Source organism: Polypterus senegalus, chromosome 3, assembly GCF_016835505.1.
Source record: "Polypterus senegalus isolate Bchr_013 chromosome 3, ASM1683550v1, whole genome shotgun sequence".
Lineage (NCBI taxonomy): Eukaryota > Metazoa > Chordata > Cladistia > Polypteriformes > Polypteridae > Polypterus > Polypterus senegalus.
In genome coordinates this window covers 93,617,665-93,642,304 of record NC_053156.1, presented here as the reverse complement: position 1 = coordinate 93,642,304, position 24,640 = coordinate 93,617,665, and the positions used below count along the sequence as shown (strand labels likewise).

Below are 24,640 nucleotides of genomic sequence, written 5' to 3'. Positions count from 1 at the left end.
TCTGTATCCTTGTATGTCTGAATCTCTCTTGCCTGGCGCTCCCTCTCTCAAGAACGTTCCTGTAAAGTCTGTTTCTTAGACTCTGTCATTTGAAGAGGAGTTGCTTGCCTCCTGTCTGCTTTTTGATTACCACCAATGGTAAACAGGCCACTATTACCAACTGGAAAAACACCATTTGTATTCTTGTGAATACCTTCTGTCTTTGAAGGTGACTCTCAGTGTGCCTTCTATGCTTTGACTAAGGTGCCTCAACGTCTTTTATCAGGTTCTCTGTCAATCGTATCACCAGGCTAATCACCAGACCAAGGCCAAACTGAGGAACCGGACTGTGGTGAAAAGGGTTCGGGGGTGTTAATTATTTAATTAGTTAATGATTTTAGCACAACCTGGTATTTTAAATTATGCTGGTACGAGATGCTCATGAGAATGCATGCTCTCACTTAGTGTCATAATCACCAGCAGTGGCACAGTGAATTAACAAGCACGTGCTAGGAGCCAAGCTGCATAAAAGAGGGTGGGCTGGTGCTGGAGAGGATGAAAAGTGATTACTCATTTTAGTGTTTTGACATAACAAGTATTCTGCAGAGGGTATAGGACAGGCAGCTTTCAGCTCTGTTGACCAGTTTAAATGGGAGCAGGCTCAAAGTCCGAGAAGAGGTTCAGGTGTGTGGTGAAGTCCATTTTTACTAAACAAAGGAGCTGACATGGATGGAGAGAGGCACTGGAACCAGTGTGAATCCAGAGGGCAGGGCATCCTGGAGGAGCAGTGCTGGCCAGCAGAGGCAGCAGCAGCTCTATAAACTATGGTGACCGGATGAGATGGCGGTTCAGGTTTGCAGTGACTGGTGAAGCTGGCAGTTCAGGATACTGCAGGCTGCTGGTGGATCTAGAGGGACATTTTAAGAAGGGAAATCTGTCGTGAGGGAGAACAGAGTTTTAGAATTTATTTATTCTCATTTACTTTGAATCATACTAATTTTTATGTCATGGTTTAATTAGATTTATTTTTGGACTATGTATGGATTTTGGAAATGCACTGCTTTTTTAAGTTTTGCTCTTCAATTCTCATTGTTTTAAATTAACTGCCATTCTTGATGGAACCAATTACTAGCATTGTTGTGTATATTAGTACCCAGATAACCTTAAAGATTCAGCATTGTCAGGGAAATTCCTGGTTAATAGGAAGTGATATGATGTTTTTGTTGTACTGCTGAAATATAAAAGTGCAAGCTTTATGTTTTAAAAATGCAACCCATTTACTAAACTCACTCGGCCCACTTCTGGTATTACATGGAGTTGGAGATAATAAAAGGACAATAAGGAATAAAAACCAATTGGTGCTTATTTAATTTTGCAAATTATATGGTAAGCACAGGGTAAATCACTATAAGAAATGACTTGCACTATTACTTTCTCACTTATTATTGAATGGAAATCAAATAACAGAGGGTATACAGCAAGCAGAACATGCTTTAGCATGGCAGTGGTCATCGCCTTCTTGGAGATGCTAAGAAAGCTTTGCAAAAAACAACTCACTGTTTGCAACTACAATTGCTTATTCATGGTATGAATATAATACAAAGAGGCATTTCTAGTGTGCAATGCCAAAGAATCTTGGATTTTTTTAATAGTATATAAAGTGTGGTAAGGGCATTGGACAACAAAAATTTTATTTCATGGTTGCAGCAGTATACATGATGAAGCCCATTTTTGTTATAGATTTTGTGCAAAATATGTGTGTGCTTTGTCATGCTTTGCCTATTTTATTTTGTTATTTATTATTGATTTAAGTATTTTTTGGAACTATCAAATTTCAGTAACCAGTTGTGCAAGAGCAAGGCTGGTTGAAATAAATAATGAGGCACATGGCAGATTCTGTAGTGATGAATACTACTGCCTCGCCCTTTATAAAACTATAGTTCAGTTCTTGGCCTGGTCACTGTCAGTGTGGAATTTTCACATTTTCTTCACGTCTCCATAGGCTTTCTTCCAGATACCCCACCCCAAAACACACATACTATGGGTGGCTACTACCTTGTGTCAGATGTTTCCAAAATAAGCGCTACCCCGAGCAACACTCAACTAGATTATAAGGGTTTGAGAAGGTTACATTATGATTACATTACAATACAGTGGTAAACTCTGCAGCCTTACAATTTCAGAGCCCTGGACTCAAATTACAGAATTATCTCCATCTGAATGTAGCTTGTAAGTTCTGTATGTGGCTTTCCACCAATAATTTAACTTGTATCCAATATCCACAAAAATATACATATTAGGATAACTGGGCACCCTAAAGTGACGTGGTATGACCAAGACTGGGTGATATTTGGGGTGCCTTATGATAATTGTTCCCTGTAATGAGCTGGCACCCTCATTTGGGGCTGGTTTCAGATTTGTACTTGATCCTGCCCAGAAAATGCTCTGGCCTCCACAGCTCTGAACTGAACAAAATGGGTACAAATTGCAGATGAATAAATATTTAGAAGGATTTTGTTTAGACCCTGTTTTCAGGTGGAGTTGTGGTCTCGGGTGCTTTTTGGAATGTTTCATTCACAGTCTTTTGCGAGTAACTATACACAAGTAAGGAAAAGTTTTCTCTGGTGTTTTTCTCTTTTCTGAATAACATAATGTAGCACTTTGGTAAGAAATACCAGATGACAATTCCATAACTCGATATTAAGCATGTTAAAGCTTGAATTGCAGAGAGGTATATTTCAAATGAGTATGAAAATTCAGCAAAAAAAATCGTCCATGCAATTAAATGGACTAACATTGCAAAGGCAATAAATTTGGCCTCGTTGTAATTATGTGGAAGTTTACGACTTACAAAGGCAAATGTAAAACAAATAAGTGAAATAAATGTTGTGTATCCATGAGTGAAATAATATGCCACTAAAGAACCTTCACTACAACGGTACACTTGGTTATCCTTATAGGATTCTAAATAAGTTGTGGGTCCATTCAGCGTCATCCAAAGAACCAAAATGAGTACTTCAAAGAGTATGAAAATTGGGATAACCATGAATGGTTTATAGAGAATTTTAAGTATGTATTGCTGGACTGGATCAAACATAAAAGCCACAAATATGCGGAAAGAATTCATTAACATGCAGGAAATACAACAAGTGAAACTAATGGCAAACATGATTTGCCGTATTTTGCACTTTATATCTGTTGGTTTTCCAATAAAGAAGATAACACTAATAAAACTTAACAAGAGACATGTTAGGATGAAATAAACCATAAGGCTTCCTGCAGCTTTTACTACAGGAGTTGTGTAGTGAACTGTAAAAATCACAGCTACGGCACCAATAATGATGATCCCAAGAACATCAAATATCATCAGAAAGATAGCAAAATTATCGGTCCAATTAAAATAGGTTTGCTGCTTTTTAATACAGACAGTGTTGTTTGAATATTCATCTTGTTGGCAGGGAAAGCAGCTTTCAGCATCTGAGAAAAATAAAAACAAATAAATAAATAATACATTTTAAAACTTTTCTATGGTTATGTCATTTAATTAATTTATAAGACAGAACATTGGTATATCAAGTAAATATATGGTATTTAGAAATTATGAAGTTCTTTTCATTAAGACTGCAAAGGATTTAATGGCTATCTTTGAACATCCACACATAGATAACACCTCACAACTTGGACAGAAAGGTCCAAGAGGGGTCACCTCTATTGATCTCTTCTCTCTGGACAGGGCCTGCATAATCTTCAGTTCTTTGAAAGACACTGAGGGTGCAGGAACTCAACCTGGAATCTTGCTCTGTGAATTCTGAATGAAGAGTGTAGATGATTGTATGGAGAGCAAGTTGGTACCAGAAAGAAAAGGAAATGGACAGGAAGACCATAAAAGAGAAAGAGAGAGACAAAGATTGGCAGTGACAAAATATATAATCCTACCAGTAGAAAAAACAATGGTAAAGAGAAGTATACTCTGGAAGTGGACTGGATGCTTCTGAAACAAAATAGGCTCTGGCTACAAAGAATGTGACAGTAAGAACAAGATGGCTGGCAGGAGGTCAAAACACCAGTGGTATTTTGGGGAGAGAGATCAATACTGGTTACGGCAGATTGAAAGCTTTGTTGTTTTGACTTTTATTTATTTTGATGTTTTCTGATTTCTCTATATTCATTCCACCTTTTTGTTTATTTGTATAAAAAGCATATTTTTATCCTTCCTTATCAACATTGTACAGTAGATGCAGAGAGATAGTACAAGATTTACAAAAGCCAGGAAACAGCTGAGATATATGCAAAGGTCTTGACAGGTAATCCTTGCATTGCCATATTATTCCCTACTTAAACCCACATAATCCAATTCAGAATGGCTAAAGGCCAGAGCCTGTCTTTAACTCGTGATCATTTTTGACAGAGATCAGGGGCCTCATGCATAACGCCGTGCATAGAATTCACACTAAAACATTGCGAACGGACAAAAGCAGAAATGTGTGTATGCACAAAAAAATCCAGGTGCATAAATCTGTTCATACGGTAAGTTCCACGTTCTTCTGCTACATAAATCCCGTTCAGTGTGAAATGTAACGCTCGTACACGCGACTGTTCTCTAACCCGGTCTCTTCCCAGAATTATGCCTCTTTGAATATGCAAATCAATATAAATAGCCCTTAAGTTCAGCTTTCTGTGAAAGTACAATGGCAAAAGCATGGGAGAAAACAGAAGAATTTCAGCAAATACCAAGTGGGCAAGAAAAACGTACTATTTGTTGGTATAAATACTGGCATAAACAAAAGGAAGTTGATCGAGTGACAGAGTGGCAGAGTAACTCAAAAGATATAGTTCACAATGTCGCACAGTGCCCGAAATAAAAAAGAAATGGTCAGATATCAAAATGTCGTGGGCCACCATCTGAGTATCATATGGAAGCTTATTAGGGTGCAGAGAAAAGAAAAAAAAAATAGTGACTCAGTGGGAAAAAAAGCTTGAAATGTCAACTGTCACCTTAAATCTGTTTGCACCTCTCCGCCAGCATCTTTTGTCCTGTAAATGTGCCAATAAAGACAAGCAGCCTACTATTCCATCCCCCACCGCCGCAGAACGTGCACAAAGTTCTTCCAGCTCATGCCTTGATTGATTATCTGTAAGTGAAATGCTGGAGTTTAAAAATGGAAATGATAGATCAAGTGACGGCGAGATGCAAAGAAGGCAGGTTCATCAGCGTTTGTGTGTTAGCTTTTATCACTCCAGATCAGAGAATGTCCAGTTCCATTGCCTCAAAACACCACTCACATCTACAGTTATTCCCAGTTTCAAATAAAAACTAAGAGCATCAGATCCCTAGGGCGTTAGTATGTATCGTGATCGTGACTGAGAGAATAAAAGTGAAAAAAAAAGTGCTATAAATGTACACCAACTGTTACAGATGCAAACCAAGTGTATGTGTGTACTGTATAATATTAACAATAAGAGCAGCTCACTACTTAAAACGGTAAATATAGGAGTGAGTCTGGATCAAACCAGGGACTCTTGATCACAAGTCACCAAATCTTACCGCTACACCACAGAAGTTGGCGGCTTTTCCTTGAGCCTTTTATGAAAGTGTTTATTTGATCTTTGGACTTCAGGCTTCATACATTATATAGTTTATGCCTACATTTTGTAATTTACAAGTAAAATATGAAAAACGTTTCTGTTTTAAAAGTGTGTTTACACAGATTATTTTAGAGATGGAACACACATGAAATGCATGTGTTCCAAATAACAATCTATTATTTCCATTCTAAAACTCCAAAACTTCACTCCCAGATAATCAATCAAGGCATGAGCTGGGAGAACTTTGTGCACAATCTGCGGCGGTGGGGGATGGAATAGAAGGCTGCTTGCTGCTTGTCTTTATCGGCACATTTACAGGACAAAAGACACTGGCGGAGAGGTGCAAACAGATTTAAGGTGGGCCGGATCTACGAGTTTTTTTGTAGGCTCTGGTAATTCTAGTGTTAAACAGGCTTTCTCTTCCTTTGACGTGACACAGAATCAATTACATTCGTAACATTACAGTTATCTGAACAATTTTGATAATAAGATGTATACTTGATATGATATGTTGGTCTTGTCCGATGCGAGAGATGGACGTCTGAAGTGGAGTTCCGCTAGCAGCGGTGTTATTTTTCATATTATTTGCTTATTATCCTGAGATATCCTGTATTTATTCAACCCGAGAGGGACTGCTACAGTATATGTAAGCACATATAAACATGGCCAACAAGGGGGGTCCGAAAGAATCGAAAACTAAAGCTACACCCAAGCTAAGATCAGCAAGCCCTGGTTCAAGATACGGCCTTTCAGAGACAGACCTGGATCAGATGGGCGAAAGCACAGACTCCTCGGGACCACGGTCCGCTACATCGTCGCTGGCTGAGAGCAAAAAGGGGAGCGAAGGTGTGATCGTGAGTGCAGATCTGGATAGCTCACCGATCGGAGAAGATCACCTGAAACTGGAAAGGGCCTTGAAGTCTGTGGCTTCAATTACGCAATTACTCGAGCCGGGAGCAGCGGGGACACCGGCTACAGCAGAGTCTGCTTCTTCATCTACGGAACAAGAAAGCACAATTGAACTGTCTGAACTGAAGGTGCTGCTCGCTGAGCTTATGCAAGATATAAAGAAAAGCGAGAAGGCTAATGAGAAAGCAAGGGCAAAAGCAAGGGCAAAAGCAAGCGAAAAAATTGAGACAGGAGGTGAGACAGGAGTTGAAACAGGCAAATGAATGGCTATGACAGGAATTCCAAAAGGCAAATGAAAGGCTGCATCAAGAGGTGCGACTTGAGCTTTGACAGGTGCTGGGTAAAATTGAAGAGCGCATCCAGGAAAACTCGGTTAAACAGCACGCTTACTGATCAATTGGAGGATCTCAAGGAGACATTCACGAATCGGATTGAAATGGCTGAAAATTTATATATATTTTAAGTGCAAAACTCTTTTTTTTTTAAGACTATATTGGTAAGAGATATCTTTATCTTTTAACCCTAAAGCGCCACTGTATTGGGGCTTGTTTTGCTTTGGACGCGCTCTGTCTCTGGGTATGTCAGAGGACTGGGACTGTGTGAAGTGGGTTTTAGCCTCACTTGGGGAGGCAAAAAGGGAGGGGGGGAGGTTAAGGATGGGAGAGAAAGAGAGCAGGCCTGATCTATACCTAATCTATACTCTCAATCTTTATAATTATAACTACCAACGTAATAATAAGCTGCATGGCAACAACTCTAGGGGAAACAGGAAATTAAGACTGAAGCTGTCTCACTTCCAGTTAAGACTGTAAAATGACATCAAAAACTCAGAATCAGTGTCTCCATGATGGGACAGTTAACTTTGTAAGCTGGAATGTTAAAGGCCTGAATCACGAATTAAAGAGAAAGAAAGTACTCTCTCACCTAACAGGTCTAAATGCTAAAATAGTATTTTTACAAGGAAACCCACTTACTAAGCAAGGATCAGTTCCGGCTGCAAAAAGACTGGACTGTCCAAATGTTCCATTCTAGTTTTACGAAGAAAACTAGAGGTGTGGGAATTTTCATACATAGAACTGTACCATTTGTAGCATCAGATGTAGTATAGGATCCTGAAGGGAGATATGTAATGGTCATGGGAGACTTATCTAACTGTAAAATGATTTTGATAAATGTTTATGCACCTAATGTTGATGATAAGGAATTTATACAAAATTTATTTGCATCCATTCCCAATCTGAACACTCATAAAGTTATAATGGCTGGGGACTTTAATTGTGTTCTAAATCCACTTTTAGATAGGACTTCCTCCACAGGGGGAACGGCATCTAACACCACAAAGATAATTACAAAGTTTATAACTGATCACAACTTATCAGACCCCTGGAGGTTTTTAAACCCAAATTCAATACATATTCTTTCTACTCACCAGTACATCATTGCTACTCAAGGATTGATTACTTCTTTATAGACAACAACTTCTTGCCTAAGATTAAATCTTACAAATACGATGCTATTGTTATTTCTGACCATGCACCTATGATCTTGGAGCTAAAATTACTAAGCCCCATACACTCACCTTGCAGATGGTGCCTCAACCTGCTTCTATTAGCAGACGAGAATTGTACGGAATTTATATCCAAACAAATCAAATTCTTTCTAGAGACAAATACATCCCCGAGATCTCTGCAGGAATACTCTGGGAAACTCTTAAGGCCTTCTTAAGAGGACAGATTATCTCATATCTTTCCCACAGAAATAAATCCGAGGTCAAGAAAATAGCAGAGATAAAAAGCGAAATTATTAAAATAGATGAAGAACACGCCAGACTACCAAGCGAGATGCTACATAGGAGAAGGCAGGCCCTACATTTGGAATTAAATCTCTTGACCACTAAAGAAACTGAACAACTAATCTACCAATCCAGACATCATTACTATGAACATGGAGAGAAAGCTAATAAGCTTTTAGCTCAACAAATTCACTATATACTACTGAGTTTAAGGAAGACAATACACAATCTAATGCATTTCTGGATACATTACAGATACCACAAATAGACGCTTTTAGTGTGGAGGAACTTGATAAACCTCTGGCGTTATCAGAATTACTAGATGCTATAAAGTCACTCCAAGGCGGGAAAGCAGCAGGCCCTGATGGCTACCCTGTAGAATTTTACAAGAAATTCTCCATTCAGCTAGCTCCCCTCCTATTAGCAACATTTACAGAAGCCAGAGATAACCAATCTCTTCCACAAACCTTTCGCCAAGCACTAATCACTGTCTTTCCAAAACAAAATAAGGACTTATTACAATGTGCATCATACAGACCAATTTCACTTCTGAATAACGATGTTAAAATACTCTTTAAAATCATAGCCAAAAGGATGAAGAAAGTGCTCCCCTCAGTAATATCACAAGACCAAACTGGATTTATTAGGGGCCGCACTTATCTTCAAATCTTCGACGCCTGTTTAATGTAATATACTCACCAACTAAATCAAACACCCCAGAAATATTATTATCATTGGATGCAGAAAAAGCATTCAACATGATTGAATGGAAATACCTTTTTACTACATTGGAGAAGTTTGGGTTTGGCCGAACATTTGTGCATGGATTAAATTACTGTATACTAACCCAGAAGCTTCAGTTTGCATCAACAACATTTGCTCAGACTACTTTAAACTAGAATGTGGCACTAGACAAGGATGCCCTTGTCACCGCTGCTGTTTGCATTGCCATTGAACCACTGGCAATACATTGTCGAAATACTGATCAGATAAAGGGGATTAGCAGAGGGACTGGAACAGAAAATCTCATTATATGCAGATGATATGGTACTGTATATATCAGACCCAGAAAATTCTGTGCCTGCAGTCTTAGCAGCACTCACAGAATTTCAAAAGATCTCTGGTCTCAGAATTAATCTGAATAAAAGTGTACTCTTTCCAGTGAATTCTCAAGCATATAATATTAGATTAGACACCTTACCTTTTATCATTGCAGAACAGTTTAAATACCTAGGGGTAAACATCACAAGTAAAATAAAGCTCTATATCAACAAAATTTTGCCTGCATGGAAAAAATTAAACAAGACTTGCATAGATGGTCAACCCTTCATCTCACACTAGCTGGAAGAATTAACACTGTTAAGATGAATATTCTTCCTAAGCTCCTTTTTATTTCAAAACATCCAATATACATTAATAAATCATTCTTTAGGCAATTAGATTCAACAATAACCTCATTTATTTGGAATTCAAAACATCCACGCATCAAAAGAGCACCCTACAAAGACAAAAGGCAGAAGGCGGCATGGCTCTACCTAACTTCCAGTTTTATTACTGGGCAGCAAATATACAGCGATAAGAACCTGGACACAAATAGAAGAACATACACAGGCTTGGACCGCAATAGAAGTAAAATCCTGCAGTACTTCTTTGTATTCCTTGCTCTGTGCTCCAATAAACACACGTTATCGGCAATATACTAATAACCCAATTGTGCTCCACTCACTTAGAATCTGGAACCAATGTAGAAAGCATTTTAAGACGGAGAAGCTTCTATCTGTGGCACCTCTGCAAGAGAACCACCTCTTTCAACCTTCGCAAACATATGCAGTTTTAATATCTGGAAAAATTTGGAATTAACTTGCTTGGAGATCTTTATATAGACAACGTCTTTGTATCCTATGAACAATTACATTCCAAATTTAACATTCCAGCTACACATTTCTTTCACTATCTTCAAATCAGGAACTTTGTTAAACAGAACCTTCCAGATTTTCCTCATCTTGCACCCTCATCCATGCTGGAAAAAATATTGCTCAATCTCAAGGACTTAGACTCCATCTCTACAATATATAAAATCATTTTACAATCCCTTCCTTTCAAAGATCCAAGAGGACACTGGGAAAAAGATCTCTCAATTAATATATCAGAAAAGGAGTGGAAAGTAGCAATGCAGAGAATTCACTCGAGCTCCATATGCCCAATGCATACAATTATACAACTTAAAATTATATATCGAGCACATCTGTCTCGACTAAAACTCTCCAAAATGTTTCCAGGGCATGATCCAACCTGTGAACGTAGCAACCAAGTCCCAGCCTCACTAGGTCACATGTTCTGGCCCTGCACCAAATTAACATTATTCTGGACAAAAATTTTTAATTACCTTCAGATAGCCCTGGACTCACAATCCCTCCTAACCCATTAACAGCTGTGTTTGGGGTTCTTCCAGAGGGTTTAAAGTGGAGAAGACAAACAAATTGTGATTGCATTCACTACACTTTGGCACGCAGACTTATTCTGATAAACTGGAAGAACCCAAACTCTCCTCTTTAAGTCAGTGGGAAACCGATGTGTTATATTATTTGAAATTGGAAAAAATCAAATACTCAGTTAGAGGATCCGTACAGACCTTTTTCAAAACATGGCAGGATCTAATCAGTAATATTTTAAAATAAGTTCATAAAGCACAGAGAATTTATTAATTTAGGTATGTTTACAAGCCTTAAATTTAATGCCGTTTGGCTTGCTCTCTCTCTCAGGGTGGGGATCGATCTGTTCTTAACTCAATTTTTCTTTTTGTAAAAACTTGATTGCTTTGTATGGATTGTAATAAAATTCATAAAAATAAAATAAATAAATAAATGTATGCTTGATATAATTTTCATGATGATAGGGATTAAAGCATGTATTAAACGGTGGTGCAGTGATAGTGATGAGCTGGCGCCCTGTCCAGAGATTGTTCCAGCCTACCGCAAAATGCTTGCTGTGCTGAACGTGACCTTCGGTGAAATAATTTATTGCTGTCTCTTTCAAACATACTAACCCCCAATTCCTGTCATTCCTTTTCCTCACAATCAGTTCTTTAATAAATGTCAAGCCATCTGTAAGCTTAGAACGCCGATTCATCCAAACTTTTAAGGAACATTGAAATATCTTCGTAGTACATGTTTAATTACTTCATTCATCTATTCATCCGGAGTTGCGCCAATCCCATTAATCATACAGCACAAGGCAGGAACAATCCCTGAACAGGGTGCCAGCTCATCGCTAGTGCTGCGACACCGTGTCCTCACATGTTTAATTATTTACAATACAGATTATTTTAATGATGTTAAAATTTTATCTATATAAAGTAATAAACATACTTTGCTGCATTGCATTCCAAGAAGATATTGCTACAATCTAAATCGACTAAGAAGCCAGTCGTCATTACCTGTAAATACGTGAATTATAAAGGTTGTGCAATATCATAACTGTATCGCAAGTTTACAGTGAGGTTATTGTACTTATAAGTACAGACAGTTCTACCAGGAGCACTTGATGCACTGATTGAGTGTGTTTATAATTCTTGGGAGGAAACTGTTTCTGAACTGCAAGGTCCCTATAGGAAAGGCACTGTGTGCATGGCTGAGGCAGTGTGTGCTTGATACTGTATAACGATAACTCTCTTTCCGATCAGCTGCTATAGAGCTGCAATTCCACACTCAGATACAGTGGGATAAATACTCCGAAAAGTGCAGTGAGAGTAACAATGTTAAAGCATCTACTGTATGGTATTTGGAATAGTTTGACCATTCTGTGGACCATTATATTGTTACAGGTTAATTACAATCAGATGCCTTAAACTAATAAATGATATGGATGTGGATCTAAAAAAGAAAGGGAAACCACACTGGAACAGTAGCATTGTTTTGATGCTGGGTGCCACTGGTTTGCAAAACTGAGCGGAGAACTTGTGTACGCCAGTGATTGAGCTGGCATAAAAATGTGCGTGGCTTTACGCCAAGTTTAGTTTTTATACATCATGGAAACGGGCATACACAACATTTTTGTGCAAACGCACCATTTATACAGGAGTGATATGAGAGACGCCTGTTATTTTACAGCAAAAGACTCATGAAAATCATAGCATGCCAGACTTTCAACATCAGAGTGTAGGAGTACTGTTTTTGTCTTAAGCTTGCATGGTAGACCCCTTATCAAGTTCAAAATAGGAAATACAAACTTATTAAAGAGAACCCTTTCATGCTGAACACATATAATTTATTTTCAATAAAACCTTCCTACAGTGAACGGCATTCTAAGGCACTATATAAGTACTGATCCATAGTAAAAATGATATAATGGTGGTGTCTACAAAGTATGCTACATGGTACAATATTAATGACAATCACTATTTTCAGTAATATGGTTTCTTATTCTAGATGTGCCTTTTCATTTTTTATTTTATTTATTTATTTTTTTAATGAAATTGAATCAATTTGACATAGCAGGAGCAGACCATCAACTGGATCCTGTGCTTTTGTTTATTCATAGTAAGATCATAGAATGACAACTTCCCCTTTATGCTCTTTATTATTTAGACTTTTAACAGAAATCCTCACATCGCATAATCTTACCGCACTGTCAGGTACTGTAGTTCAGTACTTAAGTCTTCCTATAACCTTAGGCAATTAGACAGAGTCCATAACAGACAGGAGAAAGCTAAACATTTATTTGTTTATTATAGATAAAACCAATATTGTCATAAAGCAAAAGCAAAATACAGTGCGAACACCATAAAACCTGTTTAAACACTTCAGGTGACCCATTTCTTGTGTTGCTTGGATTGTCAAGAGAAACACAGAGCATTCTTGTCTTGACTTTTCCCCTTCCCCTCTTCCTGTCTTCTTTCTGATGAGCTTTGTTACTGATCTTATAAAGCTAATCTCAGAAAGACATAATCATCCTGTCTCCAAGACTGCTTTGCCTTTTTTTATCTTGACTCAAAAAATTCTTTCAAAGCTCCTAAACTTCACCCATTACAGTCAGGGGGCTAGAAGGTGGCGTGCTTGTGTAACTAGGGATAGGAATTGTTAAGAAATGCTCTTGTGCATATCCAAAGTTCATAAAACATCTAAAATCAGCTGTTTTAGCTCATGTTTCTGACATCATAAATAGGAACCAACAGCAAAGAATAATTCTATAATTTGTAACAGATTTTGAAATTATATGTACATAGCGACTGGGAGCCCGATCAAATCGGGCAACAAATTCTACGTTTGTGAAAGCCATACTTTCTCTGCAAAGAATTATTTGTTTTTTTAAGTCCTTGAAATGATTTTGTTTTCATGGCACTGATTTGTGCTTAACATAGACCTTTTCGGCCGATGTAATGAAGAGCTTCCTGTTTAAATGGGGCTGAGAGACGTGAACTCAGCTCTTCGGCGCACCTCATTTGATTTTTTCCGGCACACAAATTTTCAAAACAAAGCTGTCAAAGGGCTTAAGTCAGTTGATGATGTTAGTCCTGGAAAGTACGCCCCACCAAAGCAACGTTCCAAAAACCAACCGAACTTAACCGAAACACTGCTTGAACCAACACCGACTTACTATACTCGGCCGTCCAGTGTTTATGCAACTGTCCAAAGTCATGTCACCAGATCAACTGCCCTGCCTACATTGTCCTATTTGATTATGTGTGGGGGTATATTTACATAAATTCAGCAACCACTTGTTGCTGATTTGCTTTTTCTAATGAGATAAATTGCAGCAGTTGAATAAATAAGTAAGACAATGGATGAATAAGTGATAATAAATTGTTACTCACATTATTATGAACAAGAATTTCTTGGTAATGTAACTAGTGACAGAACAAATATAAGAAGTGCAGGATAAAATTATACCTTACCTGTTGTATTACTGATTAACCCTCCTGGGCAAGGCATACACGTATAGCAGCAGGAAGTGGAAGATTTCATTTCTCCAGGTTTACATTGAGATGAGCATGAAGAAGAGATATTCTGTGAAAAAGTAAGGCTTTGTTACACAATGAGAAATTATAAAATCTCTTATCCAAGTTGGGTAATAACAATGAAATTCTGTATCACTTTGCAGCTGTAGTATGCTAAATGGGGAATATCAGGCCACTCTGTCTTTAGAAACATTTTCCACTGCCTCTGAGAGAAGTCTCAGACCTCTGCAGGCCTTCTGAGAGATGCAACCCCTTCAGCATGTCCTTAGTCTGTTCTTAGTTTTTCCATTTAACTGTGCTTTGTACACTTCCTAAAGGAGATCCTAATTACATGCACAGAACTCAACAACTAGAGAATTAGTGGTTTATTCTGAGATACTGAAATGTCCCTATTAAAAGTAACTATTTCACAGTTACTGTTAAATAACTTTATCTTTAGAGGTGGGTGACTTGATTGAGGTGGTTGCTTTTATTTAGCTTTGTGTTTTTGCTTCAAGAGCTTTGGTATTGTATCTGTACCTTTAGTATACTGACCCTGTTGTTATAACTTTAAAATTCCATTAAGAAAAAAGATTGTTTATACTTTTCTTTGTTTTTTTACATGAAAGACCACCTACTATTGCCACAAGCAACACTATTAAACACGGGTAGTCAGTGCTTCTCTCCACAGGCTTTCACTTCACTGTATCTGCAAATCCTTTTTACCTTGAAAAATCTGTTCCTGCCACTGACATCACCCTCGTTGAATGTTGCTGCCAAAATGCGCAAATAACTGTTACCTTTCTGCAGACAACTACACAATTATTATTGGAAAAATGTTGCACGTATACTGTATCACATTGTTTTACTATATGTGATAAAGAAAACTATAGGAAAATCAGAAAAAAGAAACTGATAGAATCCAAACTCTCCTCTTTTAAGTCAATGGGAAACCGATGTGTTATATTATTTGAAATTGGAAAAAATCAAATACTCAGTTAGAGGATCCGTACAGACCTTTTTCAAAACATGGCAGTATCTAATCAGTAATATTTTAAAATAAGTTCATAAAGCACAGAGAATTTATTAATTTAGGTATGTTTACCAGCCTTAAATTTAATGCTGTTTGGCTTGCTCTCTCTCTCAGGGGTGGGAATCGATCTGCTCTTAACTCAATTTTTCTTTTTGTAAAAACTTGATTGCTTTGTATGGATTGTAATAAAATTCATAAAAATAAAAAAATAAAAAAAATAAAAAATAAATGAATGCTTGATATCATTTTCATGATGATAGGGATTAAAGCATGTATTAAACGGTGGTGTAGTGATAGTGATGAGCTGGCGCCCTGTCCAGAGATTGTTCCAGCCTACCGCAAAATGCTTGCTGCGCTGAACGTGACCTTCGATGAAATAATTTATTGCTGTCTCTTTCAAACATACTAACCCCCAATTCCTGTCATTCCTTTTCCTCACAATCAGGTCTTTAATAAATGTCAAGCCATCTGTAAGCTTAGAACGCCAATTCATCAAAACTTTTAAGGAACATTGAAATATCTTCGTAGTACATGTTTAATTACTTCATTCATCTATTCATCCGGAGTTGCGCCAATCCCAGTAAACATACAGCACAAGGCAGGAACAATCCCTGAACAGGGTGCCAGCTCACTTTGGTAATGTATCTGTACCTTTAGTATACTGACCCTGTTGTTATAACTTTAAAATTCCATTAAGACAAAAGATCGTTTATACTTTTGTTTGTTTTTTTACATGAAAGACCACCTACTATTGCCACAAGCAACACTATTAAACACGGGTAGTCAGTGCTTCTCTCCACAGGCTTTCACTTCACTGTATCTGCAAATCCTTTTTACCTTGAAAAATCTGTTCCTGCCACTGACTTCACCCTCATTGAATGTTGCTGCCAAAATGTGCAAATAACTGTTACCTTTCTGCAGACAACTACACAATTATTATTGGAAAAATGTTGCACGTATACTGTATCACATTGTTTTACTATATGTGATAAAGAAAACTATAGGAAAATCAGAAAAAAGAAACTGATAGAGATCCAGTTATTTAGATAGCTAAAAAAATATACAATCTTATCTAAAATGGCATCCTAATTTTCTTTTAAGTTTCTTTATATAAGAGATTTACTGCTAGCATCAATTTCCATGAGAATAAAGGAGAAGATGAGAAACATGAATGGAGCAAGCTACCAGAGTAGAGCACAATGCTAGAAATCAGATCACTCACAACATTATCACCGCCACAGCAGACACAACAAGGTATGAAAATGTGATAGTAAACAGTTGGTTTTCTTTGCATTAGGGACTTGAAGGTGCAGACACATATCCAAGACTGTACTGTGGCTGAAGGTGGAAGGACAGATGCAATACTGGACTTGACTGCACATAAGGTGTCACTGAGAAAAAAAAATTGATTGGAGAACAGCTTTACTGAAATGCTAGTGCATACAGCCGTATTCAATCACATACAAGCACAATGGTTTGATGGCAGATGCATACTCAAATCATATGATTATTTTTTCTTAAATGGCAACTCATATAATACTAACTGCTGTGGTCAGACACTTGGCAAACTTTTGTGCAGAACTGCATCATGTGTCAAAAACAAGGGAAGAATAAAACCATTGATGAATGATTTTCTCAAAAAAACAGCAATGCCTTTTCATTCAGTACCTGTCGTGCAAATCCAGCAAGTCTAGCATCACATTTTGGAAACCACTAATGTAAATAGTAGTATATGTTAAATGCTATTTCCTGTTTGGAGAAAACTTCTACTCAATCTGTCAACTGCAAATGGAAAAATGACACTACTGAAAATATTTTCACATCACTTTCTATGGCTAACATTCTAGTGAATAATAAACAAGCCTGCTAGGTACTATAGCTAAAATGAGACAAGAGCTAATGTGAAATGTAACACGAGTGGCAGACACTGCGAAGTAAAAATGCTGGGTCAGGTGAGAAAATTTTCACACATAATAAAAAGAGAGCGCCGAGTGAAATGCTACTGGTTTATATGCTGGAGCTGCCCATAAAAGACTCAAAAATCTTTGAGACTTTGTGGACTGCCAACAGTGATCGTTTTGTGCTTAGCCGACATGATGCTTTCCACTTACATACATATGCAATGAAATTTGTGAGTATAGCTGTACATTTTGAACTGTTACACAGAAAATATTTGTTTTTACCTCATTTATTTATGTGCCTAGTAGAAGGAAACATGTTCTTAAATACTGAAGCAGTTTTATGCTGAGCAGAAGAGCAATTCAGGAATTTTTTTTAATCAAAAACATATGTGAATATTTTATTAAAAATATATGCAAAACAAGAAGCTGTGTGCCAAAACATTGCGTACAATTGTTTTTTGTGTACACTCAAGCTGTTTTTGGGAACATTATCAGGATGCTGAGTTGAAAGGTTATTAATGAGAGAAAAAGGATACAAATATCTATTGGTGTAATGTCGGTATTGTTTCGAAGATAAACGACTTTTTATTACAGTATTGGAAGATGAAAAGATAGCCAAAACCAAGTATGTGCCAGCGCCAAACCAAAGAGACAACCCGATCTTCCAGCAATGCAGAGACATTAGAAAAGAATCAGAATTGTTTGTCAGAAAATAAGTCAGAAAGCCAAGATCAAAAATATCAGGAAGCACACTTAATGTCTTTTAGATTTATCTAAACATGATTATGGAAATGGTTCATAATATGACCTTATATATGGTCACAATGATGATGTTAAGTAAGTGTGCTCTTGGAGAACTCTGTGAGGTTGCTTTGACCATGGTCAACATGAAACTCTACTTAATGTGGCCGCCTGTCAATATTCAAAATGGTGCCGCGATAACACGTTAAAATATTTCAATATGTTCATCAGGAATTAAAATAAGAACTATTAAATATTTGTATCAAACTTCTTAACCTCAGAAACCCCAGAATAACCATGAAAACATCCCAGGTGCTTCTTTGGAAAGCAAATAAAAATGAGTAAAGAACATCAATCATAATGGTCAATTGCTAATGTACCAAAAAATTGCATGTTGGTTCTGGTGTTAACAAAACAGTTACAAACAATCTCAGCCACGTTTCAAAATTGTTCAAAAGGCCACAAACAGAAACTTCTCATCAATTATGGCAAATATCAGTTTACTTTATTTTAGCAGAATGCATCTTCTGATTGTTGAGGTATAATATGTATTTGTGAAAATAATTAATTAACTTTTTTGTTCTCATTCAAGCAAGAGCAGAAGAAGGAAGAACAATTAACAAATACAAGAACTTGATGAGCCTTTAGTTGATTAATAAATTAATATACACTCTTAGAAGCAGTTTTAAACACATTTTTCAACCATTCTTCAGATGTATTTTTCATAAATTTAATTAATTTTATCTTCATTATGGAATGTAAATTGATAGTTGATATAGCCTTGTCACGCTAGGGTTTCTTTCTAACAGCACCGAATGCAGAAACCTTTTCATTTAAATCAAGAGAAGCTGCTTCCTCCTTTCTGTATCCTGTCTAGTAAAACCATCTTGTAGTATTGACTCCACATGATCCATCCTGCTTAGTCAAAGCTATTTACTTAATAAAGGCTATGCTTACATTGGTAGTTTAACAATATCCTATGTATAGATGCTTAGATGCTTAGTATGAAATTTGAAAGATGAAATTATTTTTTCTATTGTCACATATCTGCAATTGGGAGATACAGTAACTTAAGTGCTCATCCAGCTGTAATTCCACCCCAAGCTGAGGGTTGGCAATGTTGCCTAATGCTTCTCCTCTTGTTTCTATAGGTTGGTCAACCGCTAGTCCCCATGCTGCCACCTCCAGGTTGTTGTTTCCTGGCCCCGTCCCTTCCAGTCTGGCATCCTCTTAAGGGGCAGTGCCACCATCAACCAGTCAGTCAACATCTTGACTATAGTCTGAAAAGATATGCAACAACTTTTGCCTTCTATCTTTTGGCCACCAAATATAAGAGGTTTGCCTCCAAGGTGCCCCAAATCTTTCTAACTGTCCTGCCTTTCTATTACACCATATTACTCTCTGTGCAGTCTACCTGATTTGTGTCATAAGTTTCAGGTTAGTGGAGCTATGAGAAAATGATGCTTAGTTCTTCAACCAAAGGACTGATGTTGCAGTAAATTAAAACTGTCTTTGAAAAAATGTTTTTCTTGCAACACCAAATTGGTTGCACTAGACAGGTGTGTCCAATCATGAGAAATGGTATTTAAGGTGGTCAATTGCAAGTTGTGCATCCCTTTGACACTCCTCTGAAGTGACAGCATGGGATCCTCAAAGCAACTCTCAAAAGATCTGAAAACAAAGATTGTTCAGTATCATGGTTTAAGGGAAGGCTACAAAAAGCTATCTCAGAGGTTTAATCTGTCAGTTTCAACTGTAATCAGGAAATGGAAGGCCACAGGCACAGTTGCTGTTAAACCCAGGTCTGGCAGGCCAAGAAAAATACAGGAGCGGCATATGCACAGGATTGTGAAAATGGTTGCAGACAACCCACAGATCACTGCTAAAGACCTGCAAGAACATCTTGCTGCAGATGGTGTATCTGTACATCGTTCTACAATTCAGCGCAATTTGCACAAAGAACATCTGTATGGTAGGGTGATGCACTCACGCCACAAACAGAGTCACCTGTTGTATGCAAATGGTCATTTAGACAAGCTAGATTCATTTTGGAACAAAGTGCTTTGGCTGATGAGACAAAAATTGAGTTATTTCATGATAACAAAAAAAAAAACAATGCCATCACAAAAACAACAAAACAGTTTGCAAACAGAAGGAAAATGAACAAACAACAACCAGCAAAACTGAAGCTATGGACAGAACTCTGACAAAACCATAGCAAAGACTGTGTCTGATTATTAAAAATCAAAAATTAGTTGGCAGTAAAATTAATTTATCAAATCAAAAATGGCATCATACTTTACTAAGACACACAAAAAAAGGAATGTTAGTTGGAATCAAGGTTGCCAGACATGCATCCAAATCAGGATTTGTCTGTGAAACTTGGAGTAAAAGTCCCACACAAATCCCAAATACTGCATTGCCTCTGAAAATCCCAGTTGAACAAAAATTGTATGTAGAAAAAAATCTTAATTAAATTTTTATATTGAATATCTGGTTAAAGAGGCTCACTAAATTTTTGTTTACAGCTTTTGTAACTGTCAGCTGAATCTGAGTGTTTGAATCATGCGTATGTTCATGTGCATCGTGTGCTTGTGTCATTGTATGTTTCTCATGCTCATCATGGCTGCTCGTGTTTGTAATTTGTTTTGAAAGTGAAGTGATTATTATTCTGTGACTATTTTATATATGTTCTCTTCTATCTATGAACTTATTTACATCCATCCATCCATTATCCAGCCCGCTATATCCTAACTACAGGGTCACGGGGGGTCTGCTGGAGCCAATCCCAGCCAACACAGGGTGCAAGGCAGGAAACAAACTCAGGGCAGGGCGCCAGCCCACCACAGGGCACACACACACACAAACATACACTCCAAGCACACACACACACACACCAAGCACACTCTAGGGACAATTTAGAACCGCCAAAGCACCTAACCTGTATGTCTTTGTACTGTGGGAGGAAACCGAAATACCCAGAGGAAACTCACTCAGACATGGGGAGAACCCTGGTCTCCTAACTGCGAGGCAGCAGCGCTACCCACTGCGCCACCGTGCCGCCCATTTAGAATACACATGTTTATATATCTATAATTTATTTTAAATTATCTATTTTTTTGTATTCCTAAGTTAACATCTTTTTGTTGGTTACTCGAAGTGGTGACTATCCCGATCTATGATTTTGCAAATCTGGAATCCCTGGTTGGAATACTTTAGGCTATTAGGGCTTCTTAACATCATAGGTTGTAGATTTTCTTGTATTAACAAACTTTATTTCAAATTGCACACATACTGTATGTTTCTTTTTATTTATATACAGTGTAGTACTAGGTTGTTGTACCGTGTTAGCCATTATGAATGTAGAGAAAAGCCAAGCAAAATGACACCTTTTATTGGCTAACTAAAAGATTACAATATGCAAGCTTTCATGGCAACTCAGGCCCCTTCTTCAGGGAAGATGTAAACAGGGAACTCCACTAAAAGGTGTCATTTTGCTTAGCTTTTCTTTATATACAGTGCAAAGACTGTCTTTTTTAATATATGTATTCTGCAAAATATTTTGGGTAAAAATATTTTATAAGTTTAAGCATGTTTTTGTGTTTGTTATTAATAATTTTTTGTTATTCTAATTGTTTTTAGAAAAAAAAAAAATATTTAATCAGTACTGCAAAAATTAACTCTTGACACTATGTTGTCATTACATACTGTGAATCATTATTGCATACTGTTGGCATAAACGTAATGTCTAAACTTCTATTCATTTGTCAATGAGTCACCTCACCACTCCTTTCAGAGTATTGCCTGCATAAAATGAAAGGATTGGAAATGAAATGCATGTAAAAGTATTTATAAGCATTCAGGTAAGGAATTTGGCTTAAAGCCTGATTTATACTTACCGTGTGAAGCTGGCGCACAGACCGCAACGCAAAGTACATATGCAGTAAGCAACCATAGCAAATTTATACTTGTAGCCCATTTGACTGACACATTGATGTTCTCAAAATCAATAAGTGGCAATACTTGCTGAATATCTTATAGCTTATAATGTCACTGCAGAGAATGTGAGTCTCTTCTGATAGAATTGGAGTTATCCCTGCTATTACTGATTTGAAGAAGAAGAAAAGGAGAAGATAGAATGTAAGACTTATTCAACAGTGAAGTAAGGGAAAGTGTAATACTCTTGTGACTGGGGAACCTATGTGATGAGTAGCTGCATTTCAAATGTTTTGTGTTTTAATGAGTTTTTACATCATATTCAGTCCTTCATTCATCATTCTGGCTTCAACGTAACCAACCTCTCATTGTAGTTAACCATTTTGGATACACGGTATCTCTGTCTGCTGCATTGTGTACTTAGAAAAATTTCCATGCACTCTGAAAGCACCGCAACTAGGGGCGTATCTCCAAATCTGACATTGTTTTCGCCTTGCAGCACTCACACGTCAAGTGAACACGTCAAGTGTAAATTAGGCTTAGCAAGTAAACTTGTATGTTTTGTTTGAAAATGTAAAGTGAACATAACTACTTATCTTTAAAATCTTATAGCCTCCTCATCACATCCTCTATAGAGACCACTAAGAATGACAAATACATTTTTTGAACTCTCTTCAATATTAACTATCAGCTGTAAATAAGTAAATGTTAAATATCAAAACAAATAAGTAACACGTGTTCTCTTGTTTAAAGCAAGCATACCTGTAGTATCCTTTTGTAGTTCTCTTGAATGGTGAAGTTTTTTTGTTCAGTGTAATTGCCGATGACTTGCACTTTGATTCCATTGTTGCGGTATTCCCAAAATACAAGGTCAAGTTCAATTGGTTGGTCTGTATCCAAGGTGAAATTAATGCCTTGATTTTCCACTGTGAATCTCACAGTTTTCAGTTTTTCAAGCAGCTGCAATGAACATGAACAGAATTTAAATTATTCATCACTATATCCTTAAATATAAAAATCATTATATCTGATCTAAAGTGGCCAGAACACAATGAAAATAAAATGGATATAGCTTGATTTTATTTTGATACGCTAGTTACTGTAAAGTCTGATGAAGAGATTGTTAAAGTAGACTAAAAACTGGAGCTGCTCAGTTTGTGAGCTGATGTATGTGAACCCAGTAAGGGCTTACCCTCTGTCTTTCAAAAAGGAGTTCTACAGAAGATCTTTTATTGCGTAAACTGGAATTCTTACAAAGTAACAAACCCTTTTACATACATTTTTTGAAATAACAGTATTGAAAACTTCCCACTATCAGGTGTTTAAAAAATAGACAACACATGTTTTAAAAGTGGTAAGTGAATTAACTGTTCAGCTAGTGCAGCATTTTGCATTCTTAAGTAACGAAATACACTTTGGTATACAAAAGGTTGGAGGCACTAAAATAAGCATTTGAAAGCAACTGGCATGGCCTCCTACTAATCTCCAGCTGATAAAAACATATACTGTACATGCTATACTGGAGGGCTAATAACTTAGGGTGCAGATCTCACAATTATGTCTATAATTATCACTAAGCAACTAATCATCAATGAAATGATTTTTCAAAAAGAAGTACAGGTATAGCTTGATGACATCATATACCATGTGACTTTGTAACAGATGCCATTGGTGTCCATAGTAAACAAATAAGAACATGACGACCCCTGTTTTACCTTCCATTTTATTGTTTTATTTTTAAATTATGATTCATCGTGTCATTTTTTGTTTTCATGTATTTTTTGTTACTATTGTTACATTTAATTCTTATTTAATATTAGTATATGCATTGTGTGTTTAGGTAGTTTGAATACAGTCATATGAAAAAGTTTGGGAACCCATCTTAATTCTTTGGATTTTTGTTTATTATTGGCTGAGCTTTCAAAGTAGCAACTTCCTTTTAATATATGACAGGCCTTATGGAAACAGTAGTATTTCAGCAGTGACGTTAAATTTATTGGATTAACAGAAAATATGCAATATGCATCATAACAAAATTAGACAGGTGCATAAATTTGGGCACCCAAACAGAGATATTACATCAATACTTAATTGAGCCTCCTTTTGCAAATATAACAGCATCTAGACCAGAGGTTCTCAACATCGGTCCTGGGGACCCCCTGTCACTGCAGGTTTTTGTTCCAACCAGCTTCTGTTTTTAATTGAACTCTTGGGCTAATTAAGTGAACTGATATTTCCCAAGTTCTGTGTTTAAGGAACAATATAGTAATTAGAAAATTAAGTTTGAAAAAAAAAAAAAAACATTTTAAATGTACCAAGCAGTTATATAGGAATAATGTATTTTTTCTTTTTAACAATATTTTCAGCTTGATTTTCATTCTACTTTTCTAGGTGTTCTAATTCTTTAATTAATCCATTATTTACTAATTAGTGGGTCTGACTCTAAAGTAGCTGCAGCCTTTGATTATTCAGTGATGTTTGCCTGCGTGTCTGCTCTGCTCATTTTAAGTTGTCATTATTAAGATACAATGAAGGGGGAAAAACTGCACAGAGAAAGGGCAAAGTATAATGAAATCAACAAAACAGAGTTAAGCGTTTAAATCTATAGCAAAAGCAGAAAGATTTCTAAATGTCTTATAAATGTAAAAATCATGCTGCTGTGCTTTTCTAAATGAAGAATAAGAGAAAAACAATGGCAGCTAATTAAATGAGATCAGTGTTATCAGGTGTTGTCACTGATTAGGAATCTGGTTGGAACAAAAACCTGCAGCCACAGTGTGTCCCCAGGACCGAGGTTGGGAAACACAGCTCTACATGCCTCCTATAGC

The 24,640-nt window shown here is 36.9% G+C and overlaps 1 protein-coding gene across 1 annotated transcript in view; it reads right to left on the bottom strand.

Annotated features, from left to right (window-relative positions):
- Window positions 1–1,734: 1,734 nt before the first annotated feature.
- The window catches only part of LOC120525384 (G-protein coupled receptor family C group 6 member A-like), a 53,428-nt gene continuing 30,522 nt past the window's right edge, over window positions 1,735–24,640 (bottom strand). The window contains exons 4-6 of the mRNA XM_039747623.1: window positions 22,575–22,772; window positions 14,160–14,271; window positions 1,735–3,456 (exon numbers count right to left, since the gene is read on the bottom strand). Coding sequence (XP_039603557.1) covers window positions 2,498–3,456; window positions 14,160–14,271; window positions 22,575–22,772 — 1,269 coding nt within the window. The 3' untranslated portion in view covers window positions 1,735–2,497. The remainder of the gene's footprint in view (window positions 3,457–14,159; window positions 14,272–22,574; window positions 22,773–24,640) is intronic.